Source organism: Capra hircus, chromosome 11 (assembly GCF_001704415.2).
Source record: "Capra hircus breed San Clemente chromosome 11, ASM170441v1, whole genome shotgun sequence".
Taxonomy (NCBI): Eukaryota; Metazoa; Chordata; class Mammalia; order Artiodactyla; family Bovidae; genus Capra; species Capra hircus.
In genome coordinates, this window is record NC_030818.1 from 106,131,139 (window position 1) to 106,156,308 (window position 25,170).

Sequence of the window (25,170 nt, forward strand, 5' to 3'; positions counted from 1 at the left end):
CTCTGAAATGCTGGGGGTAGATTGAGACACTCCTGGCTTTTGGGTCCCAACTCTATGTTCTGTGCACTGAAAGTCATATTCCCCCCCTTCAGAAATCCTAATCCTGTCAGGTATAATGAAAAACGTCAGCAAAAAGTTCACAAAGCCTAAGACAAGGGGAGGTTGCAGCCGCAGGGCAGAGGCGGCAACTCCCAGCTCTTGTTCCCCCAAGAGAGACATGCACACACACGAAACCAATCAGAGCCAGCTCTCAACAGCAGCAGCAGCGAGATCACAGACAAAGGTAAGGCAGGAAAGTGCTCCACCCAAGGGAACAAGACTAGTTGGTAGCAACCATCCCGGAAGAATTTCAGACCCCAGAATCATTAGAGAGCAACTTTAAGAGAATTGTTTAAAAATGCGAAAGGAGGGCTTCTCTGGTGGTTCAGTAGCTGAGAGTCCACCTGCCAATGCAGGGGACATGAGTTTGATCCCTGGTCTGGGGAGATGCCCCCTTCTGAGGGTCAACTAAGCCCGTGTGTCCTAGAGCCCATGCTCTGCAGCCACAGAAGCCACCACAGTGAGAAGCCTGTGCACTGTGGTGAAGAGTAGCCCCTGCTCCCCACAGCTAGAGAATGCCGTCACATCGCAACCAGGACCCAGTGCAGTCAGAAGTAGATGACGTTTAAAACATGCTAGAAGAGCTCAAGGAAAAATGCTCATGGAGGTAGAGGAAATCCGAAACAATGAGAAAAGTTGCTAACAGAAAGCAAAGGCTCAGAGTGAAAAGCACAATCACTGAAAGGTCCGTTAGGGTCGGCAGCAGAGTCAAGCCGGCAAGAGAGAGAGAGCTGGAGTCGGTGTGTGAGAGGCCAGCCCAGTCCAGTCCAGTCCAGTCACTCAGCCATGTCGACTCTCTGCGACCCCGTGAACCGCAGCATGCCAGTCAGCTGGAGTCGGTGTGTGAGAGGTCAGCCCAGTCCAGTCCAGTCGCTCAGTCAGCTGGAGTCGGTGTGTGAGAGTCCAGTCCAGCCCAGTCCAGTTGCTCAGCCGTGTCGACTCTCTGCGACCCCATGAACCCCAGCACGCCAGTCCTCCCTGTCCATCACCATCTCCTGGAGTTCACTCAGACTCGTGTCCATCAAGTCCATGGTGCCATCCAGCTGTCTCATCCTCTGCCGTCCCCTTCTCCTCCTGCCCCCAATCCCTCCCAGCGTCAGGGTCTTTTCCAATGAGTCAGCTCTTCACATGAGGTGGCCAGAGTACTGGAGTTTCAGCTTTAGCATCATTCCTTCCAAAGAAATCCCAGGGCTGATCTCCTTTAGGATGGACTGGTTAGATCCCCTTGCAGTCCAAGGGACTCTCAAGAGTCGTCTCCAACATCACAGTTCAAACGCATCCATTCTTCGGCGCTCAGCCTTCTTCACAGTCCCACTCTCATGAGCAGAGAAAACAACAAACACCAGTAAGCAGAGGCCAGAGAGCCCTGGAGTCCCTTCCTATGGGTCCCACGCGTGCCTTGTAGTAGTTTCAAAGGAAAGAGAAGAGGGAAAAATGAACAGTTGAAAAACTTACCAAATGTGATGGAAGATACGAGTCTACAAATCCAAGAAGTCCAGTGACTTCCAAGAATCAAGTCAAAGAGACTGACACCAAGACGCTTTAATAACCAAATTGTTGACAGAATCTTGAAAATAGCACAAGAGAAATGACTGCTATATAAAAGCCATCTTCCTATTAACAGATAATTTTTCATCAGAAAATGATAGAGATGGACTTCCCCGGTGGCCCAGTGGTTATGGATTTGACTTCCAACGCAGGGGACAGGGGTTTGTTCCCTGGTCCAGGAACTGAGATTCCATAGCTGTAGGGGATCTGTGCACACCTGCACCCTACAACCAAGACCCGCCAGAACCAGAAACAATCAACTTAAAACAGAAAACCGTAGAAACCAGGAGGCAACGGTGTATTTAAGGTGATGGATGAATAAAGTTGTCAAGCAGAGTCCTGTACCCAGCAAAATTGACCTTCAAAAATGAAGAATTCAGGGCTCCACTGGTTCAGGGACATGAGTTTGAGCAAGCTCTGGGAGGTGAGGAGAAACATGGAAGCCTGGAGTGCTTCAGTGTGTGGGGTCACAAAGAGTCGGACATGACCAAGCAACGCAACAGCAACAGCGGCGTTCCCAGACAAACAGCGGTGGAGTCTGTTGCCAGCAGACCTGCCCTGCAGGAAATCCTCACGGTGTCCCTTCAGATTGAAATGAAAGGACATGAGAGAGTACCGCCAAGCCACAGGGAGAAATAAAGATCTCAGACAAAGGCAAAACTACGGGCAAGTATCAAAGCCAGCATTATATTTTTGGTTACGACTCCACTTTGTATTTACTATAGGATCTGAAAGACGAAGGCATGAACAGCGATCACAGACCTACGTTGCTGTGCACAAACGCGTGGATGTGTGATCTGCAGCAACAGTGTGAACCAGAGAGGGTTGGAGGCGCTTTGGAGTACAGTGTGCGTGTGTGATCGAGTGACGCTGTCGTCTACTTAGGGACACTGTCATAAATTTAGGACATTAACTGCAATTGCCCTGGTAACCAAAGAAAGTATCTGTGATATACATACACAAGAGTCTCTAAGAAAGCTACTAGAGGTAATTAATTCAGGAAAGTTAGATTAACAGAAAAAAAAATCAGCTACGTTTCCATGCACCTGCAATGAACAATTCAAAAGGAAATTAAAGAAGCAATTCCACTTTAAATAGCATCTAAAAGAATAACTAAAAATAAATTTTACCAAGGGGGTGATTTAACTGTACATCGAAAACTATAAAACATTGCTAATGGAAATTAAGACTTAAACAGGTGAAACTCCAGTACTTTGGCCACCTCATGTGAAGAGTTGACTCATTGGAAAAGACTCCGATGTTTGGAGGGATTGGGGGCAGGAGGAAAAGGGGACAACAGAGGATGAGATGGCTGGACGGCATCACCGACTCGACGGACACGAGCTTCAGTGGACAGGGAGGCCTGGCGTGCTGCGATTCAGGGGTCGAAAAGAGTCGGATATGACTCAGCAACTGAACTGAACTGAACTGAGGTAGAAAGGTATCCTTTGTTCATGGGTAGAAAGCCTTTTTTTTTTTTTTATGGCTGCACCACTCAGCTTACTGGATCTTAGTTCCCCAACCAGGGATCAAACCTGGTCCCAGCAGTGAAAGTGGAGAGTCCTAACCTCTAGACCACAAGGAAGTCCTGGGAAGACTTGACTTTAAGATGCCAACACTACCTAGAGTGACCTGCAGGTTCAATGCAGTCCTGATCAAAATTCCAACTTTTTTTTTTTTTTTTTGCAGAAGTTGAAATGTCAATCCTCAAATTCATATTGGACTGCAAGGGGCCCTGAATAGCCAAAATACTCTTGAAAAAGAACAAAGAAGAAACACACTTCCCAAGTTCAAGGCTTCCTACAAAGACACAGTGTTCAAAACAGTGTGGTGTTTTCATGAGACTAGGACCGACACGGAGACCCTGGGAAACGAGAGCGAGTCTAGAAATAAGCTGATAGCTATGCTGATGTTCAGTCACCAAGTCATGTCCGGTCTTTGCAACCCCATGAAGCAACCAGGCTTCCCTGCCCGTCCCTGTCTCCTAGAGTTTGCTTAAACTGATGTCCGTTGAGTTGATGATGCCGTCCAACCATCTCCTCCTCTGTTGTCCCCTTCTCTTCCTCCTCCAATCTCTGCCAGCATCAGGGTCTTTTCCAGTGAGTCAACTCTTCACACCACGTGGCCAAAGTATTGGTGCTTTGGCTTCCGCATCAGTCCTTCCAATGAATATTCAGGGTTGCTTTCCTTTAGGATTGACTGGTTTGATTTCTTTGCTGTCAAGGGACTTTCAAGACTCTTCTCCAGCACCACAGTTTGAAAGCATCAATTCTTCGGCACTCAGCCTTCTTTATGGTCCAGCTGTCACGTCCATACGTGACTCCTGGAAAAACCGTAGCTTTGATTAGACAGACCTTTGTCAGCAAAGTGATGTCTTGGCTTTCCAACACCCCATCTAGTTTGCCGTAGCTTTCCTTCCAAGGAGCAAGCGTCTTTCAGTTTCATGGCTGCGGTCACCGCCTGCAGTGACTTTTCTCACTGTTGCGCACTCGCTCAGTCGTGTCTGACTCTTTGCAACCCCGTGGACTGCAGCAGACCAAGCTTCCCTCCCTTTCGCTCACTGTCTCCTGACGCTTGCTCAAATTCATGTCCGTTAAGTTGGTGATGCCATCCAACCATCTCATCCTCTGTCTTCCCTTCTCCTCCCACCTTCAATCTTTCTCTGCATCAGGGTCTTTTCTGGTGAGTCGGCTCTTTGCAGCAGGTGGCCAAAGTATTGGAGTTTCAGCTTCAGCATCAGTCCTTCCAATGAATATTCAGGATTGATTTCCTTTAAGATTGACTGGTTTGCTCTCCTTGCAGTCCAAGGGACTCTCAAGAGCCTTCTCCAACACCAGAGTTCTAAAACATCGATTCTTTGGCGCTCAGCCTTCCTTATGGTCTTACTCTCACATCCATACATGACTACTGGAAAAACCACAGCTTTGACAAGACCTTTGTTGGCAAAGTGATGCTTCTGCTTTTTAATGCGTCTTCTAGGTTTGTCATAGCAGTGATTCTGGATCCAAGAAGGAAAGTCTGCCACTGTTTCCATTTCCCCCCATCTGTTTGCTTGGACATAGTCGGAATAATCTCTGCACACGGAAGGACACTGTCCCAAGTGCACAGGCCCCACAGGATGGGGGAAGATAGTCTCCAACTAGAAATCCAATAAAGGTTAAATAACAAGAATATACTTTTTAAAACCTCTAAAACTCAAGAACAAAGTCTCCTGAAACACAACTAACAAAAAAACTCACCCCCCCCCAATTAAAGAACAAAAAAACACAGCAAATAAACGGTGGAAACACTTTTTAGGTTAAAAGGGCACATTATATGTATAATCTAATACATGTCCACGCATGTCCACATTGACACGGCTGCGGGTGGCGCGGAGGCCTGCCTGGGGACCCCCTGCCCCCCGCCCCTCGAGACATTCCTCCAAAGAAGACTTACACACGCTCACAAAGGGCCCAAAAAGGTAGCGTCACTAGTCGGGAAGACGCCAATCAAAATCCCAGTGAGAGACCACTCCTGCTGCTGCTGCTGCTGCTGCTGCTGCTGCTGAGTCGCTTCAGTCGTGTCCGACTCTGTGCAACCCCAAAGACGGCAGCCCACCAGGCTCCCCTGTCCCCGGGATTCTCCAGGCGAGAACACTGGAGTGGGGTGCCATTTCCCTCTCCAATGCATGATAGTGAAAAGTGAAAGTGAAGTCGCTCAGTTGTGCCCGACTCTTAGCGACCCCATGGACTGCAGCTTACCGGGCTACCTCTGAACAAAACAAGTGTTGGAGAGGATGTGGAGAAACGGAAACTTTTGCGCACTGCTGGCTGGAATGTAAACGATGCGAATTCTATGGGAAACAATGGAAACAATTCCACGCTCTTTTGTTAGCTGAGTTTCAAGAGACTTTGTTCTTGAGTTTTAGAGGTTTTAAAAAGTATATTCTTGTTATTTCACCTTTAGTGGAGCGTCCTCAGAAGTGAAACATGGAGCTACCACGTGGCCCTGCAAGCCCACTGCCAGGTGTGCCCGCCCCAGATGGAAGCGAGGTCTCGAGGAGATCATCGCACGCCTGAATTCACAGCAGCGTTTTAAACATAGGCGAGAGGTGGACACAGTCTGGTGTGAGTGGGTTTCACAGCGGGGTCTGTCCATGAATGGAATACGACTCATAATTACCCGGAAAAAAGGAAGGGAATCCTGACACAGGCTGCAACGTGGGTGAGCGTTGAAGACGTGGTGCTCAGCGAAAGCCAGAAAGAAAGATGAACTGTGTATGATTCTACTTCTATGAGGATTCTAGAATAAGCAGACTCACAGAGACAGGACAACAGAGGTCATCCCAGGAAGGGGGAGGAGTGCAGGAGACACGGGTTCCACCCCTGTGACGAACGGACTCGTCACCACGATCGCCTGGAGAAGAGAACGGCAACCCCCTCCGGTGCTCTTGCCTGGGGACCCCCATGGACAGAGGAGCCTGGTGGGCTACTGTCCATGGGGTCTCAGAGTCAGACCCGACTGATGCCTGGGCCTTCAGCAGCCTGGGGGAGGCGGCGTTCATCGAGTGAGGAGTTGCTGTTTGGGAAGACGAGACAGTCCGAGAGAGTGATGGCAGCTGCACAACAGTGCGGGTGGGCGCGCAGCTCGCAGCGCGCGCCAGACTTATAAGGCGTGCAATCCCACACACACGGAGGAACACGGCCTTAACTGCGGGCGCTGAGTGGGTCAGAGCTGAGAGCCCTGGGGCCTACTTTGGGACTCTCCGTGCATCCCAAGTGCCCACCTCTGGTTCCTGGCGGCTCTGAGGTCTGAAAGGGGCAGGGTAGGCTCTGGTAAGGGGCTGGGCCTGGCTCCCAGATCCAGGGGCTGCGGAGGGGGAATCAGGTCCCAGCTTTGTCCCCAGAGTCAGGGGCCTGGGGCAGTTGGGGAAAGGGATCTGATCCCCCGGACGTACCTGCGTGCTCAGAGCCACAAGTTGTGGCCGGAGTCTCAGAGGTTTCAGATGCTTCTCTCTGGGACTTCCCGCTGCTACCCAGGCACAGAGGAGCCACCTGGAGTGTCTGTAGCGGGAATGCAGTGGGCCTGCGGTGGGTTGGGGTCCAGCCTCTTTGCCGACAAGAGGAGAGGCTGCTGTCCACGGGAAGGGACTCCTCCATGAAGAGGCGGGCCTCTCAGCACAGGACAGGCGCCCCTAGATGCAGGGCCGGGAGCACAGGTACAGGCCCAGGGGGACCCGGGAACAGGACCACTTTGGCACACAGAGACAAGAGGATGGGGACACGGGGAAGCAGGGACGGGGACACAGGGGCAGGGGCACGCAGGGGCTGGGGCACAGGGGGGTGGGCACGCAGGGGCGGGAGCACAGGGGCAGGGGCGCGCAGGGACGGGAGCACAGGGGCACGGGCACGCAGGGGTAGGAGCACAGGGGCGTGGGCACGCAGGGGCGGGAGCACAGGGGCGTGGGCACGCAGGGGCTGGTGCACAGGGGCATGGGGACACAGGGGCGGGAGCACAGGGGCATGGGGACGGGGGTGGGGGCACAGGGGCACGAGGGAGCCAAGGGTGTGTAGGGATGGGGCCGCGGGGAAGGGACTGGGGGTGACTGTGCTGTGGCCCTGGGTGACATCAGGGAGGCCACACCCACAGGGCAGTGTCACATGGTGGGCGGTCATTGTCACCACACTGAGAGCCACAGCTCACGGCTGTGAGGGGAGCCAGGGGCCGGGGGGCGGGGCACACGGCTCCCTCCCCGCCCAGCCCCAGGCCCTCTGCTTTCTGCAGGCCCATCACCCAACAGGCGAGGCCTGGGCAGAGACCAGGGTCCTGCGGGCCAGGGACCGTCCTGGGAGTGGGGAAGGGCAGCCCCCACCCCTCTGCCGTCCATGCGGGGCAACCCCCGCCCCTGCACCCGCTCTGGGCCCGGCTCACGGGCCGCACCCCAAGCAGGACTGCAGTCAGCCGCCCGCTCGGCCTGGCTGGCCCCTCCAGGCCCTGGACTGGCCCCAGGGCAGTGCGGCCCTTCTGTCCTCTGGGTACCAGGGCATCAGAGAGGGGGTGGCCTAAGGAGTTGGGGAGAGGGTCCTGGATCCCAGCTCGGTGTCCGAGAGCGGCCCCAGCTCCTGCGCGGGCGGGCTCTGAGGCCCAGCTCACCCTCCTCTGCCCGCCATGTGGCCCTCGAGGTTTCTCAGGCACTGGGCTCCTTTCCAGGGCCGCCGACCCCACCCCTCACCCCAGGGCTCGAGAGCTGTCCTCCCACCGATCTCTGTCTTCCGAACTCTCCCTTCCTCCCCTTCAAGGGCAGGCCTTCTGGAGACGGCCGGGCTGGGAGGGGGCCGGGCGGTGGCCGGGCGGCGGGGAGGTCACCTCCCACCCACACACGCGTGGCATCGCGTCTGAGCTGACAGTGGCCGCGGAGGATGGGAGGCTGGGCAGCCATACCCCTGCCCCAGCATGGACCCTCACGCCCTCAGCCCACTTCCGTGCCCCCACGGTGACTGTCTCCATGGTGACGCAGACAGAAGGGCCAGGAAGCTGGCACTGGGCGAGTAGGGAAGTGCTGCTCACAGCCCCGCCCAAGCCGTCACATGAGGGGTTCCGCTGGTCATGTGACCCCAATCACCTGACCTGAAGCTGCCCGGCAAAGTGAACATGAGACCCCATCCCTGGCCGACCCTGCCCTGGGCCCTGGTCCTGCTGCTGGGGCTGCAACCACGAGGCCTGGAGGCCAGAGGTGAGTGTGGCCCAAGGCCCCCACCCCCGCCCTGGGCCCCACTCCCCATCCCCCACGACCCTTGCGGGGGCCCCAATCCCCGCGCCCCCCCACCTGGCTCCCTCCCATCCCGCTGCGACCCCTGCTGGACCCCCAATCCCTGGGCCTCCTGCCTAGCTCCCTTCCATACCCCCAGGACCCCCGCCCGGCTCCCTCCCTTCCACCTCGCCTGCCCCGGCCTGGCCCCCTCCCATCCACCTCACCTGCCCCGGCCGGACCCCCCCCAAACCCCGTCCCTCGTGGCCCCGATGGCTCCCCCCACCCCTGCTGAGTGTGGCGCCCTCCAGCCCACAGACCCAAGGACCCTGAGTTTCAGGAGGCCTACTTCGAGCAGCTTCTGGACCATTTCAACTTTGAGAGGTTTGGGAACAAGACCTTTCTCCAGCGGTTCCTGCTGACAGGTGAGCTGCCCCGGGGACAGTGCTCGCTGCTGGCAAGGGGAGCACCCTGCCCCACTCCTCACCCACCTCCACCCGACAGAGAAGTTCTGGAAGAGGGGCGAGGGGCCCATATTCTTCTACACCGGCAACGAGGGGGACGTGTGGTCCTTCGCCAACAACTCAGGGTTCATCCTGGAGCTGGCAGCACAGCAGGGGGCCCTGGTCGTCTTTGCCGAGCACGTGGGTACCGGCCGGGGCCGGGGCGGGGGGTGGGGGTGTGGGGGTGTTGCCCTAGGGGCTCAGAGTCAGCCCCCTCCATCCCTGCCGCCCACCTGCCTGCAGCGTTACTACGGAAAGTCGCTGCCTTTTGGTGAGCGGTCCACGTGGCGTGGGTACACGGAGCTGCTGACGGTGGAGCAGGCCCTGGCTGACTTCGCAGGGCTGCTCCGGGCGCTCCGGCGGGAGCTCGAGGCCCCCGATGCCCCGGCCATTGCCTTCGGCGGCAGGTGTGTCTCCCTTCTCTCCCCAGCAAGCGAGCTTGGCCCCGTCCAGAACTTCTGTGGGTCTCGGACGCGTGGGGTCCTAGCGGGTATGGGGCGGGAGGCCCTGAGAAGGCAGAGGACGTGGGTGTCCGCAATGTGGCCTGCAGGCTGAGAGGCTGCCGAGTCTCCCTTGCAGGCGGCGGGGCGCTGGGGGTGCCCCAGGCTAACTCTGCAACCGTGTCAGCTACGGGGGGATGCTCAGCGCCTACCTGAGGATCAAGTACCCGCACCTTGTGGCGGGAGCGCTGGCGGCCAGCGCCCCTGTGGTCTCGGCGGCAGGCCTCGGCGACCCCTACCAGTTCTTTCAGGATGTCTCGGCGGTAAGCCAAGGCCCTGGCCCCTCCCTCCCCTGGGCAGCCCCGCTGGTGGGTGCAGCCACACCCTTCCTCCCTCCAGGACTTCCAAGGCCAGAGCCCTGAGTGTGCCCGGGCCGTGCAGGACGCGTTCCGGCAGATCAGGGACTTGTTCCAGCAGGGAGGTGAGGCGGCTGCCCCCCTCCAACCGCCACCATCCCGCCTCCCCACGTGGGCCCACAGCCCCCTCAGGCCCGTGTCCCCCCACCGCAGCCCCCTCAGGCCCGTGTCCCCCCCCCGCAGCCTCCTCAGGCCCACGTCCCCCTCCCACAGCCCCCACAGGCCCGCGTCCCCGCACCCCTGCAGCCACCTCAGGCCCGCGTCCCCCGCCCCGCAGCCCCCTCAGGCCCGCGTCCTCTTCCCACAGTCCCCACAGGCCCGCGTCCCACCCTGCAGCCCCCACAGGCCCATGTCACCCCCCTGCAGCTCCGCACGTCATCAGCCAGGAGTTCGGTACCTGCCAGCCCCTCTCCGGACCAAAGGACCTCAACCAGCTCTTTGGCTTCGCCCGGAACGCCTTCACCGTGCTGGCCATGATGGACTACCCGTACGCCACTGACTTTGTGGGCCACCTTCCTGCCCACCCTGTCCAGGCACGGCGCCTGCCCCTGCCGCCCAGAATCCGGGGAGGGGCCTGGCCACCCTGGGGTGCTCAGAGCAGCCCGCCCCAGGGCCTTGCGCCCGCTCAGCCCTGGGACCAGGGAGGGATGGGGGGGTGCAGCTGCTGAGGTACTCCGTGCTCTCCCAGGTTGGCTGCAGCCGGCTGCTGAGCGAGAGCTCAAGGATCACGGGGCTTCGTTCACTGGCCGGTGCGTCTGCCCCTCTGCCCAGGCCAGTGCTGAGTGTGGGGGCCCTGAGTTGGTGGGCGGCAGCCAGGCCCCAGGAGGGCGGTGTGGGGTGGGGAGCCCCTGGGAGGAAGTGGCCACCCCTGTGGGCCCCCGCTTCCTTCAGGAAGGCCCGTAGTGCACGGGGCGACACACCCCGCCCCAGCCCACCCTGCTGGGAGAGAGCACGTCACGTGGGCTGTCCCGCCCCCCGGGACCAACACCCCAGTCCTCTCTGGACCCACTGGACCCGAGAGCCCCGACCCCTGCAGGACCCCTCTGAGCGGACAGGGCAGGTGTCCAGGCCCCTGGCCTCAGCAGCCCTCTCCCCCAGGGCTGGTGTACAACTCCTCGGGCACAGAGCCGTGCTACGACATCTACTTGCAGTACCAGGCCTGTGCCGACCCCACGGGCTGTGGCTTGGGCAGTGATGCCAAGGCCTGGGACTACCAGGTACGGGAGCCTGGGGGCCTGGGACTGCCAGGTACGGGGGGCTGGGGGCCTGGGGCTGCCAGGTATGGGGGGCTGGGGGCCTGGGACTGCCAGGTATGGGGGGCTGGGGGGCCTGGACTGCCAGGTATGGGGGGCTGGGGGCCTGGGACTGCCAGGTACGGGGGGTTGGGGGCCCGGGGCGGCCGGGTAGAGGGGTTGGGCAGCCCGGGGCGGCCGGGCGCCGGGTTGTGGGGGCGGGGGCAGCGCTGGGGGCCTGGGGCTGCATGGGCCGGCCTGATCAGTGTAGCGTCCCGCAGGCCTGCACTGAGATCAACCTGACGTTCTCCAGCAACAACGTGTCAGACCTCTTCCCTGAGCTGCCCTTCACTGAAGCCCAGCGCCAGCAGTACTGCCTGGACACGTGGGGCGTGTGGCCACGGCAGGACTGGCTGCAGACCAGCTTCGGGGGGGGCGGTGAGGCCCAAGGCGGGGGTAGGGGCGCGGTTCCTCCCGCCGCACTGAGCGGGCTGTTTCCCAGGCTCCAGGACCTGGCCTCTGGGTCAGGGTGAGGGGGCTCCCCCGTCCCACCACGCTCCCTCCATCCATTTCAGACATTACAGCTGCCAGCAACATCATCTTCTCCAATGGAGACCTGGACCCCTGGGCGCGGGGCGGGGTGAGTCACGCGGGAGCCCTTCCTCCTTCAGTGGCCTGGCATCTGCTTGTTCACGGCCACTTTCCTTTCTAACGAGGCCACCCTCCTCGAGCCCCTGAGGGAGCTGCATCCTACCTTCTGGGACGAGCAGGCGGTGGGCGGGGGCTCAGCCCAGAGCATGCGCCCCTGACACGGGCTCCTCCGACAGATCCAGAGCAACCTGAGCACGTCGGTGCTGGCCATCACCATCCATGGGGGGGCGCACCACCTGGACCTCAGGTGGGCCTGCCTGGGGAGGGAGCGTGGTGCCTGGTCGGGCGGGCGAGGGTGGCTGGGCTCGGGGCCAGCCAGCTAAGTGCCTCCCTGCCCACCCCCAGAGCCTCCCACCCAGACGACCCTGCATCTGTGGTGGAGGCCCGAAGGCTGGAGGCCGCCCTCATCGGCAAGTGGGTGGAGGCAGCGAGGCCCACAGGGCTCCGGGGCTGAAGGCTGCCTGCCACAGGGCCAGAGACGGCCGGCTCCTGCAGCCAGACCCATGCCAGGGTGGGCAGGGCCTTGCCCAAGGAGGTGCTGGACAAACACTGCTGGCCTGTCAGGCGTGTCTGGTCCTATCCCTGTCCCGTCTGAGACCCTGGACGCTGGCATGCTCACACCACCCCCTCAACGTGGCTGCTGAATAAAGCAGAGTCCTCGGCTCCGCATGCTATCCTGTGGGTAGGGCGCGCAGGCCTTTACCGTGGCAGGAAAACCAGAGATCCCACAACCGACGGCCGCCCCAGCGACCCTCCACCCTTCTCAGCCGTCCTCTCCGTCCCCAACTACTGCAGTGACCCCTGTGGCCCCCAAGTCCACCCGCCTGGGGCCAGGGTGGCACAGGGTGGGGGGCAACCTGCTTCACTGGGCCGACTGTGCCCCACCGGGCTGCGGAACGTCAAGGAGGAAGGCTGCGGTCTGGGGTCTGGACAGACCATCGCCGAAGCGGCTCCTGAGCTGCAGGGTGGAGGCGGGGCACACCGTGGGCCCACCGGCTGGGTCTCTGTGCACAGGCAAAAACCAAGAGGCAGGCCCCGCACACGTTTGGGTAGAAGCCCCACTGGGCCCGTGGGCAAGAGGGGGACGGAAGCCTCACAGGATGGACACAGGAGGGCCATCGGGACCAACTGCGGCTGAGTCAGGGTGGTGGGGAGGCCCTGCAGAGTCTGCTGGCAACAGCAACGTGTCTCCTCACACACCCAGGGAAAGAGTCAGCCCGGCGCATGAGGGTGCTGGGCTGGGACTGGGCCCAGCCCGGGGATCTGGCTTCTTGCTGGAAAGCCACACCCTGGTCACTTCAGTTCAGTCGCTCAGCAGTGTCTCTTTGCGACCCCATGGACTGCAGCACACCAGGCCTCCCTGTCCATCGCCAACTCCCGGAGTTTACTCAAACTCATGTCCACTGAGTCAGTCATGCCATCCAACCATCTCATTCTCTGTCGTCCCCTTCTTCCGCCTTCAATCTTTTCCAGCATCAGGGTCTTTTCAAATGAGTCAGCTCTTCGCATCAACTGGCCAAAGTATAGGGGTTTCAGCTTCAGCATTGATCCTTCCAACGAATATTCAGGACTGATTTCCTTTAGGACTGACTGGTTTCATCTCCTTGCAGAACCAAGGGACTCTCTCAAGAGTCTTCTGCAACACCACAGTTTGAAAGCATCAATTCTTTGGCGTTTAGCCTTCTTTGTGGTCCAACGATCACATCCATACACGACCACTGGAAAAAACACAGCTTTGACTAGACAGACCTTTGTTGGCAAAGTAACGTCTCTGCTTTTCAATAAGCCATCTAGGTTGGTCATAGCTTCCCTTCCAAGGAAGAGGCATCTTTTAATTCCACTTTCACGCCCTGGTCAGCGATAAGGACTGGGTGCTGCCATTGAAGAGAAGGGACGTGACAGGCCAGCCAGGCACCTTGAAAGGAGCAGCAGGCGCTGATGCCCCGCGCCCAGGGCAGCGGGCACAGCGAGGGCCCACTGAGGCCCACCGCCAGCACCTCACACCTCACCCTGGGGCCGCTGCGCCCAGCACTCGTGCTGTGCAGAGACGTTCCGAAAGTTCCTGGACCAGAGCCAAAGCAGACGTCTGGACATGGGAGACCAGACCCGCAGCTGCCCCTTGCCCTGACCTCACGCTGGAAATCAGAAAATAAAGACGAACCAGATGCCATTCAGAAAAAGTGTACTTTTATCATGGATTAGAAGTCCATCTGTTGGGCTGGGAGCCGGTGAACATGCCTCCCAGCCTTGCCCAGCCCTGTAAAGGCAGGGGCGGATCCCTGAGTCCAACATGTAAACACCACAGCCAGCCAGGAGCCCGAAGCCCCACGAGGTCAGGACGCCCTGAGCCCCTGGGTCAGGCGTGTTCACAGGCTGTGACCCTGAAGCTGGGCTGCACTGGGCTGTGCCCTCAGCCCATCTCTGATCACATCACGGGCTCTGGGCCAAAGTGGCCTGGGGTGACCAGCTGCCCAGGACCCCGAGGAAGCCCTTGCAGGGCAGCAGGAGAGTGTTCAGGCTTCAGGAATGTAGTCATTTGATTTGATTTTCTAGGAAGAAGGAAGAAACTCGCTGAGTGGACAAGATTCCCCAGAATCACACCGCCCATTTATTCCCACGTGTTCCAAACGATGATCCAGCAGGAACCAGGCGAGGAGCAGAGTCAGCGGCAGAGCACCAGACGCCCAGGGGCCGCCCCAGGCAGCCACGAGGCCCCGAGACAGCCTGGCCCTGCGGCCCGCCGGCCTCCGTCACCAGCCCGGCCCGGAGACGTGCCGCCAGCTGGGGGGTCACCGCACAGCCAAGGCCAGGGCCCGGGCCTTGCCGACAGGCATCCTCACAGACAGCACGTATCAGCCTCCTGGGCAGCGCCTACTCGAGAGCCATCCCGCCCTAGGAGGGGGCCCAGATGGGCAGGGGGTGAGCCTCTGTGTTGAACACGTAGGCGTCCAGGCTCAGCAGGTCAGGATCGTCGGAGAAGAGCAGATACAGGTATTTGAGCGTCTCCCCCAGAAAGAAGCTCTCCATCTTGTCCCTGGGCTGGGGGTGGCGGGGGTCCTGGACATTGCTGATGGAAGAATAGCCGCCCGAAGGGACCTGCTCGAGAGGCGAGACCGCAAGTCACGATGCTGGCTCAGCCCTCTGGAGGGCTGCCAGCCAGAGGCGGCCCCCCGGGGCACTGGCCCACCCCAGAACACACGGCCCCCTAGGGCAGGGTCTGGGGCGGGGAGGACACCAAAGCCCACAGGGGGAATGGCCACCTGGAGGGTAGCCATGGTTCCCTTCAGTGACCAGATGCCAAGTGCCACCTCCAAAACCTGTGCAGGCCTCACAAAGGCCCCAGGGCCACCCGAGGGGTGGAGAGTCCACCTCAGGGGCCACAGGGCGAAGGTCAAGTCTCAGCCCTGCCAGGGTGGGCAGTGGGCCCTGGGCAGAGCAGGGGATGGTGCTGGTTGTGGCCCCTGGCCTGGAGACTAGCGGCCCAGAGGTCACTCGCCCGCTGGGCGCAAACACGCTGCCCAGGCCACACGGAGGGCCCAGCAGAGACACGCTCTGTGTGCCGACACAGGTGTCCCCAGAGAGGAGAGACGGACGCCCCGACCCCCCGGGCCCTCACAGCAGGGCAGGGCCTCCCGGTGCAGCCCCCGGGAGGTGAGAGTGAGGCCCTGGGGCCCGGCGGGGGCTCACCCGCGTGTAGGTGTTGAAGCTGCGCAGGATCTCCCAGCCCCAGTCCTGGTACTTGCGGTCGCCCGTGAGGCGGTGCAGGTAGAACAGGCTCTCCACGGTCTCGGGCCGCAGCAGGTTGTGTCTGTCGGCCGCCTGGGGGGGGCACGTGGGCTCAGGAGGTGCCCCCCGGCATGCCCATCTGGCCCAGCCCTGGGCGAGGCGTAGCTCACCTTGACCTGAACGTCCTTCACAGCCTTCGTGCGCTGCAGGTTGAAGTGTGCGATCTCGGGGCTCAGCCCCGTCTCCATCTGACGGTACATCTGGTAGCAGGTGTCCATGAGCGCCTGGGCCAACTCCATGTGCTCAGCAGGCAGGCCGTGGTGGGCACCCAGAGCCAGTGTCCCCGGCAGGAAGCACACCAGGTGGTCCTGAAACCACAGGGTCACCTCATCAGCGGGTCCAGCGCCGTCAGGCCTCAGACAGGGGACTGAGCTGCAGGCCAAGCGCCCGGGGCCCCACACAGGCAGGGGAGAAGCTTCTGGAAGGGCCACCTCAAAGGCTGACGGGGCCCTGGCTGCAGGAGAGCAGGAGGGGGCGCAACTGGGAGTGGGGGTTCCCCGAGAGCGTGGAGAGAGAGACACGCAGGGCAGAGGCCTGGAGGAGGCGCGGGCTCTGGGGTGGGGGCCCTGGCTCCCCACGGACCTCAGCTCCTGCTGCTCTCACGGGACACCCACATCCACCCGGGACCGCCCACGCTCCACGGCCAGGACCACGAGGTCCCCCCGGTCGTCCCCACTCCGAGCCACCAGACGCCAAGCACTGAGGCTGGGTCCTCAGCTGCCTTGAGGCCAGATCAGGGAAACCCGCTCCCACTCACCATCTTGGCGCTGAAGCGGCCGTGGTTGAGCTCCCCCACGAAGGTCAGCTTCCTGGGCTCGGATCTAGCGAGCAGGTGCTTCCTGACCCCGTCCACGGCTTCCAGGTAGTCTTCCAGCAGCCTGCGCAGACCAGCGGGGCCCGTGTGCTCTAGCCAGGCGGGCGCACCGCCCTCAGGTCCACAGCAGGGCGCGGCCCCGAGCTCCCGTCCCCTGGGATCTATGAGGCCCGGCCCTGCCAGCCCCATGGGGGTCAGCCTCTCGGGCCTCTGGGCTGCCCCCACCCCAGTGAGGCCACTGCCTCCCAACCAGCCCCAAGGGGCCAATGGAGACCAGCCTCGGCCAGCCTGATTCATCCTGAACCAGCCTGAGGGCTCCCCAGTCAGTGACACTTCCTGGGACACAGCCACCCCCAGGCTTGAGGCTTGAGAGGACCCCAGCGCCCCACTGGGGTTCATCTCTATTTTATAACTGGACAAGGAGCGACCAGGCTGCTCCCTGGGAACGTGTGAGTTTTCAGTGTCAAAGCGCTAAGCACCAGGAGTCCCACACGGCCCTGGCTGCCTCCCACTGGAGCCGATGACCAAGCAGCCACAGCCCCAGGGAAGAGCCCCGTCTGCCCACGCCGGTGGCCGGCCCTTGCTCTGCATATAGGATGGACAGAAACACCCTTCCCCACAGAGGGCCCCGCCACCCCGAGCCCAGGGGGCCGCCCTGAAAGCAGAGAAACAGGCCTCACTGCCTCTCCTTCTTCCCGCCCTGGATCCACTGCTTCAGCAGGTACTCGTAGTAGCTGTCGGCCCTGGCGCCCAGGGTGAACACGCCCAGGTGGGTGAAGCTGCCGCTGTTGGTGTTGATGAACATGGGCACCAGCCCGTCCAGCTTTCCGTGCAGGCCATGCACGCGCCTCGTCACCTCCTCTGCGGCCTCCTGGGGCAGACGGCGGGGGCGGTGAGCGAGTGGGCTGGGCAGAGGGGCTGCCCTCTGACTCAGCACCTGGACAGCCGACTGCGGGTCTGAAGCTGTCCGCGAGACACTTCCTAGCCCCAAGCCGGGAGGACAGGTTAGGAGCAAGTGGCTTGCATGGTGAGACGGTGTCCCAGTCTCAGGACAGCACAGGACCCCATGTCAGGGCCTGGCCAGGGACCTGCTGGCGCCCTCCTACATAAAAGACACGTCATGTGGACACACACACGGGAACACACCACTAATCAAAAACTCAACCGCAACCGGAGACACTGCCAGACACCCGTGAGGAGGGAGAAGTGACAGCTGGATGGCGCACAAAGGCGCGTCTGGACAGGCTGACCCAGCCCGGAGCCCTCCTGCCGACGTCCCCAGCAGCTCACCGGCTGCAGCTTGGCGGTGATCAGCCGAGAAAAGAGTGCGCCCCGCCAGGAGTGCTCTCAGCTGAGAAAGGCAGGCTCCTGACCGGTCAAGCCACCCTGGGACAGCAGGCTCACTGACCACCCAGACTGCAGCCATGGCAGAAGACGTGCCCACTGAGCGTGGGGAAGGTTCTGGACAGCAGCCCCTGCCTGGCTGCCCAGGGCTCTGGAGCCATGAGCGGGAAGGCGGTGAACAGTGCTGGGGTCACTTGGGTGGAGGGGACAGTTCTAGAGGGTGACGACGGCCAGACACGTGAGCACAGACAGCTACAGTTACGGGAGAGGGCAGGGCCTCTTGACACAAACATTTCAACAAAAAACAAGATGGGGGTGAGCGGAGAGAACAGGGAAACCTGAGCGGATGCCGACACGCAGACAGACGCGCCATAGCATGGGCCCTGAGAAAGCAGAGGGCAGACGCTGCTGAAGACAGAGACAGCCAGAGCCAGGCACAGAAACAGGACCACCATCGGTCCACACATATGCCAGCGCCGCCGAGCAGGAGCCACGCCGGCACACCGCGCCAGCTGCCCAGCCGGGACAGTGTGCGGGGCCCAGGCAGGGTGCCACGACAACAACGTCACCTACGCTGACCTCACTACAAAACCCAGAGCTCCAACACACCCCGTGGCACTCAGCCACAACACAGCAGGCGGCCCTCAGCACTGCAGGAGGGCCCAGGATGGCGGCAAGTGGACACCAGGCCACGCCAAGCGCGGCAGGACAAGCCGCCAGCTGTCGGGACCCGCGGGGCAGGCCAGGCAGAGGACTCAGCCTCCAGTCAAGGCCTCTCCCACCTGCGCCTCCGGCATCACCAGAAAATGCGATTCTGCAGGAGAACGTGGGACAGGAACCAACACCGACGCGACTCTGGTGGCCCAGGACCCACAACCACGCAGACCTGCAGTCGCCTCCAGGAGCCAGAGACGGCCCCGCAGGAACCCCACAGTCCTCAGCCGGGGGCAGAGCCCCGCCATACCTGAAACTTCTTATCCCCCGTGAGACGAGAGAGTTCTCGGAACTCCAGCTGAATGCTTGTCACCTCAGCCACCGTGCTATCAGAGGTCCATCGGGGTGGGTGAGCAACTCCAGTGCCAATGTTTACATCGGAGTATGGAATCTTAGAGGGTGTTCGGAAGGCAGGCATTAGCCGATTTCCAAAATCCTCCTGATACACAACACAGCGATGAGTCAACGATTCCTGTTGCTCAGCGGCCTTGTCTCCATGACACGATGGTAAGCCCAACACCCGTTTTCATCAAATTCAGTGGACAGACCTGAGTAGGCTGGCTTCACGTGACCCAACCCTGGCCAGCTACAAAACCGAGCTGGACTCAGTTAGTTCAGAATGACCTCACAGGCAGGCAGCAGGCTGGCCCAATGCTGCTTCAGCCACCCACGTACTCAGAAACAGACTCAAGAGCGGGAGGAGACGGAACTGGAAACAAACGCCCGACACAGCCCAGTCCCAAGAGAAAAGCACTGACTGCTGAGCACTTGAGACCCCAGTCCCCCCAGGACGCGAACAGACCCGGTGCCAGGACACTCACAGCCTTCTTCAGGAAGAGGACGTCCCCAGACAGGTGGAAGGCGCTCAGAAGCCCCCCCAGGATCCGGATGGTGCTCTCAAACAGGTTGACGTCCACATCTTTCTGAAACAATAACCTCTTGGACACCCAATTCCTGGCTTCTTGAAATTCTGCCACGTGGAACAGCAGAGACACAGGGGAAAATTAACAGGCCAGCCTTTCCCTGGCCGCGCCCTCGGGGCTGTGCAAATCCCTGCAGGGTTCCGACATCACCTCCTCATGCAAGAGGGGGGCCCACGAGTCCTCCAACCGCACAGAATACCCAGGGCCAGCGTGCAGCTAGGGGAAGGCCGTGCAGCGTGAGCACAAGTGCTCGACGTCAAGGCCACGCTACAGAGAAGCACGAAGGAGTGAGTGGCTGGAGGGCTGCGGTGCAAGTATTAGACGGAACAGGGCCATGAGTGCGCCAGGTCAGACACCTGGGGACACGCCACCCGCCTCACCCTGTCTGCACCGACAAGGACCGAGGGCGACTCAGGGCGCGGCCGGCCACCGCGTTGGGTCCCATGTTGCCTCCCACCACAGGGCCCTCCTGACCGCAGCGGAAACGCGGCTGCAAACACCCCTGGACGCCACCCTCCAGCACACTCGGCGCTCTTCAGGAGGCGTAGGGCGCACGGACGTGTGGGGACAGAGAACCGCCTGCGGCCAGCACAGCTACTCTGGCAGCCAGGACAGGGGGAAGCACAGCCCGGCAGGACGCGGCATGTGGTCGCCTCCCAGACCCGGCTCACTCGGGCCCGAGGGTCACGCGCGGCGAGCTCGAGCCCACCGCAGGGACAGCAGGTACCTTTCTTTAGCCCCAGAATCCACATGGTGTCCAGGGCGTCGATCAGCGTGAGGCCGAGGCCGAACCACTCGCTGAAGGACCTGGTCAGGGGCTTCAGCTCGTCGTGGCCCCAGGCGAACTTGCGGTATCCAGCCCATGCGTGGAGGAAGGCGTCCACCACAGCCTTCTGGCGCGCGTTCTGGGAGGCTGGGAGGAGGAAAGCAGGGCGTGGGCACCCAGACAGACCTGCCCTGTGGCCCCACAGCCAGTGAGCCTGCCCTTGGGGGCACCTTAGGCTACAGTGAAGGCCCAAGCTGCAACTGCCACCTGGCCCAGGCTGCTCAGCCTCCACCAGGTCCCAGCAGGGACCAGCCTCCAGGAAGGAGCGAACGCAGGGGACCCAGGACGCCTGGGTGTGCCACCTGGCGTGCGGACATCAAACGTGATGACCCTGACGAGACAGTCTCGTCGGAAAATATGGAAGTTCCTTGAAAAGCCAATAATAGAGCTACCATATGACCCCGTGACCTACTCCTGGCTATAGATCCGGAGAAAAACACGACTGAAAGGATTCAGGCACCCCAATGTCACTGCAATGTGTTTACAAAAGCAAGACAGAGGCGACCTGAGTGTCCATCAACAGAGAAATGAAGAAAGAAAACGTGTTACACGTAAACCACAGGATGTTACTCAGCCACTCAGGACAACGAAGTGACGGCGTCTGCAGCAACGGGGACGGGGCCAGAGACTGTCATAACCAATGAAGCAGCCCAGACAAAAGAGAAGTATGCGTCGGCATCTCTTACACATAGAAGCGAAGAAAAAACGATGCAAGTAAACTTAGCGGCAGAACAGAGAAGGACCCACAGACTTAGAGAAGGAGCTTACGGCTGCCAGGCAAGCGAAGCGGGGAGGAGACAGCCAGGGAGTCTGGGACAGACTCATCTCTACTGCTCTGTCCTAAAGGGGTAAACACAGGGGTCTACGCCACAGCACACGGAACCCTGCTCGGCGTTACAGGCACTCTGCCCGGGAGGAAAGGGCGCAGCAGAGTGGAGACACGCATGCGCACGGCTGAGTCCCTCCCCTGCTCAGCTGAGACCGTGACCGCACTGTCAGGCGTCTCTACTAGAATTCAGAATAACAGTCACGATGGCTGCACCAGCGGATACTGAAAGACACCTCTCTAGGAGCCAGACGTCGTCACCAAAGATACCGAGAGTGCCTGACCCACAGGAGCCTGGTCCACCTGGGTGTCCAAGGCTGAGCAGAGCTTTTGAGGGACGGCAAGAGCTGCACGGCCAGCCCTCCTCTCCAGCGTGTCCTTCGCTGCGACCCTCAGGACGAACGGCAGCTGAGGCCAGGGTGGGGGCAGGCGGGCCTTACCTGGATTAGGCTGAATCCTCGCTGCCTTTGGGGAAGGCCTCGGGGGGAACTCTGCCTTCTTGCCAAGAGGTTCAGTGCCCTGCTGTGGCTTGGTCCCTGCTCCCCTCCAGCTGCAGGGAGAGAAACATGAATGCTCAGAGTAGGGACAGAGGTGTAGATGCCCCAAGGCTGCCACCAAGCTCAAGCTCAAACTCGCAGGCTACCCAGGGGACCGAGAATGGACAAGCCAATAAACACCCTGTTCCACAAGGGTGCGCCTTTTGAAACACAGGAAAACACTTATTAGCACTTTGTGTTAAAAAAATCAGAAAACAATGGTTCCCACGTTCAGACCGTCTCTGACACTCCTGGTACCTGAGGCCGTCTCTCTGCGCCTCTGCTCCCCAGCCAGCCTCTCCCACCACCTCTGCCCTCTTCTGGGCCTGGTCCTGCCTCCTCTCCTGGGGGTCTCCTTCAGGCGCTCTAATCTGCAGGTTGGGGGGTCCTCGTCGGAAATGCCTTTGGGGCTTCTGGACAGAGACAAGAGTCACTCGTACAATGATTCCATCCCGCTTCTAGGACACACCCCGTCCCCAGTCAGACCCGGAGCCACACAGGGAGCGCTGTGGGCTGGCTGAGCAGTTGCAGTTTCCTAGAGGAAATGATTTCCGCTTTTCATACAATGCACAGCTTCGAGAGGAGCCCCTTTCTCAGCAGCTCCTGGCTCTGACTCCGATGGAGGCTCCACCTATGGGCGAGTATAGCCCTGGAGGTCAGTTAAGCCCCTGGCCAGAGCTTGTCTGGGAATCAGACCCTAAGGGTAGCAGGCCAGGGTTCAACCACCCCATCCCCGTCGATGGAGCCACAGAGAACACTGCCCAGGCCTGCGCCCGGGACTCCCACCTCAGCCTCGGAAGGCTGCGGCAGAGGCGGCCGGTCAGTGACAAAGCGCTGTGCGAGGCCGCACTCGTCCTGGCTCCAGCCCCAACAGCGGCTGTGACAGCAACTCCTCCAGCTCCCAAGAACACAGACTCGTGACTGGAAAAGCCTCTGGCTGCAGCACCCATGGACACCCTGGTGGAGGATCCGTGAAGTCACCCCCTTCCAAGATCCAAACCCCACAGAGCCGGGCCCCTGGATCACGAGAGTAGCTGCGGCCGAAACAAAGCTCCATGGATGAAGCAGGTCTCGGGGACGAGTGTCGGCATCGGACCCAGAGAGGAGGTGCCAGCGGCCTCAGCATGCACAGGGGCCCCAACACTCGCTCCGCAGGAGATGTGGATGTTCACGCCTTCATTTCCAGGCCCCTCCTGGACACCAGCGTCCAGGTCATGGATGCTGAGGTGTGGAAACGTGTCTCTCGGGGGAGAGACAGCCACATTCTGCTGGCACATGACCGTGAAGTCAGCACACGAGAGTGGTCACAGAAGTGACAGGAGGAACACTCTTGGCTCTAAAGGGAGAAACCGGCTCTCTCACACACAGACCTTGCAGAGAGACGGGGTGAGAGCAGGCAGCCTGCGGGGCGTGAGACCAGCATCAGTCCCAGAGCCTCTCCCTGGGGGCGCCTGGGCACTTGGACACCCGAGCCCGCGGGAGCGTGTCCCTGGCACAGAGCACCCTGGGCTCTCAGAGGCCGGCCGCTCTCCTGGGGTGGGACCTGCCCTGGCTCTGGCTGACCCCTCGCCCTCGTCTCCACGTGCTCCCCCGCCCCCGCTCGCTCCCTGAACGGCTCGGGGCCCCCCAGGACACGGCCTCACCCCTGCCCCCACCCTTTCTGGATGGCAGGCACCACGCACCTGCCAACTCCCACTCCTCCCTGCTGACCCCAGGCGGAGGCCCCAGCACCTCCGTCTGGGCAGGTCCAGAGGGGAGCCCCCGCCTGACTGCTCCCGGCCAGTAGCTCCCAGAGAAAAGGGACGGTCTCTCTCACCTCCCAAGGACCCGGAGCACCAGACAGGCGAAGAGGACGGAGGACAGAATGGCCCTCCTCCTCCCTCCTCGTCTCCTCCGTCCCACCAGCCCAGAGCAAGGCGGCTCAGGTTAGAACCTCAGACGCACGGCAGGAAGCAGAAGTCATCCCAGTCCCTCTCAAGCAGCCCCTGCTGTGCTGAAGCGCTTCTGGCCTGGACCCCACTTATGCCTCCACCTTCAGCTTACTCCAAGTACCTGAGGCGACAGCCCCGCCACGGCCTCTGGGTTCTCAGCTGCTTTCTGAGGAGCTGGCAAGACGGGAGGATTTGCTGGTCTCATCTGCCATGCTGCCGCCGACCTGCTGTCCACAGCTAAACAGGAGAGTCTATTTTATCTCAAATATGCCTCAAGGCCCAGAGGAGAGTCAAAGGGCGCTGGAAACAGCACCTACACAGCCAGCCCTCCTGGAAAGAATGGGACAGGCCGGGACCTCCAAAAAGGGCAGGTCAAGGGATTCCAGAGTGCCACAGGGACGCAAACCTTGCCCTTAGCTCCTGGCAGCTTCTGTCTTTATCCCCACCCACAACCCAAACACTTGGCCTTTATCTTTTCCACTTCAAGGAGGGCCCACGGTGGCCCACGGGCCATTCACGGGAGTGACCCGCGGGGGCTCTGCAGCTTTCCTCCTCCAAGGAGCCGCGAGCAGAACCCAGGAGGGAGCTGCCCTCCTCCCGGCACCTGCGCTTCCTTCCCAGCACTGCAGTGCGTGCCAGGAAGCGCCTGCAACACAGTGCGTGCACACTCCGCGTGCACCCTCGGACCTGGATCTCATGTGAGACGGCCGGACGGCAGGCCGCTTCTCACAGCAGACGTCTGGGCAACAGTCACACGCCGCAGATTAACAGCCACCTTCTAGCGGGGGGGCTGGGGACATTCTAGGCTCCTCCTCATCTCACTTCCTGCCAACTCGCTGAAGTCTAGGCCTCCTGCCGCTGCCAGATTGCTGTGCCGCCCCTTAGACAGCCCTCAGGACGCCCGAGGATCATGCAGCTGGTACCTGCCCACTCGTCAGCCACGTGGACATAGGACAAGAGGCCGACGAGCATCAGGACCACCAGCAGGAAGAGGACCACCGTCCGCTGTAACCTTGACAGCTGCTTCCATTTCTGAGGGACAGACAAGGACCATTTTACTGAAAGGAGCACAGCGAGCAATCTCTCCTGCCGTGTCAGACTCCGGAAGGATGAGGAGCAATTCCCGAGGCCCAGCTGCTTCTGAACCGGGGACGCTTCCTCCAAGCGGGGGCCGCAGGCTGGAGCGGTACTGCAGCCGACACCCCGCACCGGCTTCGTGGGTGCTAGTGGCTCGTAGCGTCCCACTCCGTTGGAACCCCATGGACTGTAGCCCGCCAGGCGCCTGTGTCCATGCGATTTCCCGGCGAGCACACTGGAGTGGGGAGACACCTCCTCCCCCAGGGGGGTCTCCCCGACCTAGGGATCGAACCCGCGTCCCCTCTCGACAGGCGGGTTCTTTACCGCCGAGCCACCTGTGAAGCCCCAGCGGTCGGGGCTGGAGAAAGGAAACCGACGCAGAGCCCGTCTGCGCCCACGGTGCACGGCCGAGGGCGACCCGCAGCCCTCCTCGCCTGGGCCCCGCGAGGCCGGCCGCAGTCGCGCGCGGCCCCCAGACCCCAGCCCGGGGAAGCGCCGACCCGGCCGCCCGGCCCGCCCCTCACCCGCCAGCAGGAGCGACGCCTCAGGCCCCGGCCGCCATCGTAGCTCCGGCCGGGGCTCAGCGTCACCGAGATGAAGTCCCGACGCGCCGGCGCCGGCGGCGGGTACATGACGGCCGCGGGGGCCCGAAGGGCCGCGCCTTCCGGCGGCGTCAGGAAGCCCAGCTGCGAGCCGGGCTGAGAGACCGGCGGGTCGGAGTCGGGAGTCCGGCCATAGCAGCGCCGTCAACTCCCCGCCCATCGCGCCGCGCCGCCA

The 25,170-nt window shown here is 61.0% G+C and overlaps 2 protein-coding genes across 4 annotated transcripts; one reads left to right on the forward strand and one right to left on the reverse strand.

Annotated features, from left to right (window-relative positions):
* DPP7 (dipeptidyl peptidase 7) lies at positions 7,170 to 12,285 on the forward strand. Its single transcript, XM_018056263.1, has 13 exons — positions 7,170 to 8,359; positions 8,686 to 8,799; positions 8,879 to 9,018; positions 9,121 to 9,284; positions 9,505 to 9,640; positions 9,717 to 9,798; positions 10,100 to 10,266; positions 10,422 to 10,482; positions 10,832 to 10,950; positions 11,247 to 11,403; positions 11,541 to 11,605; positions 11,793 to 11,863; positions 11,962 to 12,285. The coding sequence occupies exons 1-13, from the start codon at positions 8,278 to 8,280 to the stop codon at positions 12,068 to 12,070; spliced, it is 1,467 nt and encodes a 488-aa protein (XP_017911752.1). The 5' UTR covers positions 7,170 to 8,277; the 3' UTR covers positions 12,071 to 12,285.
* On the reverse strand, positions 13,782 to 25,165 carry LOC102182048 (endoplasmic reticulum mannosyl-oligosaccharide 1,2-alpha-mannosidase). Of its 3 annotated transcripts, none has more exons than XM_018056265.1 (13): positions 24,918 to 25,165; positions 24,240 to 24,348; positions 23,438 to 23,553; positions 21,644 to 21,798; positions 21,290 to 21,399; positions 19,925 to 20,110; positions 19,096 to 19,244; positions 18,525 to 18,713; positions 16,900 to 17,087; positions 16,160 to 16,280; positions 15,513 to 15,710; positions 15,304 to 15,435; positions 13,782 to 14,712 (listed from the first exon to the last, which is right to left on the reverse strand). In XM_018056265.1, exons 1-13 carry the CDS (start codon positions 25,023 to 25,025, stop codon positions 14,509 to 14,511), a joined length of 1,965 nt encoding a protein of 654 aa, XP_017911754.1. In that variant the 5' UTR covers positions 25,026 to 25,165; the 3' UTR covers positions 13,782 to 14,508. The 3 variants fall into 3 exon arrangements, with proteins under 3 accessions (XP_017911754.1, XP_017911753.1, XP_017911755.1); XM_018056264.1 differs by having other exon boundaries at positions 16,897 to 17,087; XM_018056266.1 differs by lacking the exon at positions 18,525 to 18,713 and having other exon boundaries at positions 16,897 to 17,087.

Excerpts from the sequence above, each read along its gene's own strand:
- DPP7 (XM_018056263.1), top strand. The coding sequence starts at position 8,278 with ATGAGACCCCATCCCTGGCCGACCCTGCCCTGGGCCCTGGTCCTGCTG. Across the intron at positions 8,800-8,878 it reads CCAGCGGTTCCTGCTGACAG|AGAAGTTCTGGAAGAGGGGC; the intron begins GTGAGCTGCCCC and ends TCCACCCGACAG. Across the intron at positions 11,864-11,961 it reads GCGCACCACCTGGACCTCAG|AGCCTCCCACCCAGACGACC; the intron begins GTGGGCCTGCCT and ends GCCCACCCCCAG.
- LOC102182048 (XM_018056264.1), bottom strand. The coding sequence starts at position 25,025 with ATGTACCCGCCGCCGGCGCCGGCGCGTCGGGACTTCATCTCGGTGACG. Across the intron at positions 18,714-19,095 it reads TCCTCTTCCTGAAGAAGGCT|GAGGATTTTGGAAATCGGCT; the intron begins GTGAGTGTCCTG and ends GTTGTGTATCAG. Across the intron at positions 17,088-18,524 it reads CGGGGGATAAGAAGTTTCAG|GAGGCCGCAGAGGAGGTGAC; the intron begins GTATGGCGGGGC and ends CGTCTGCCCCAG.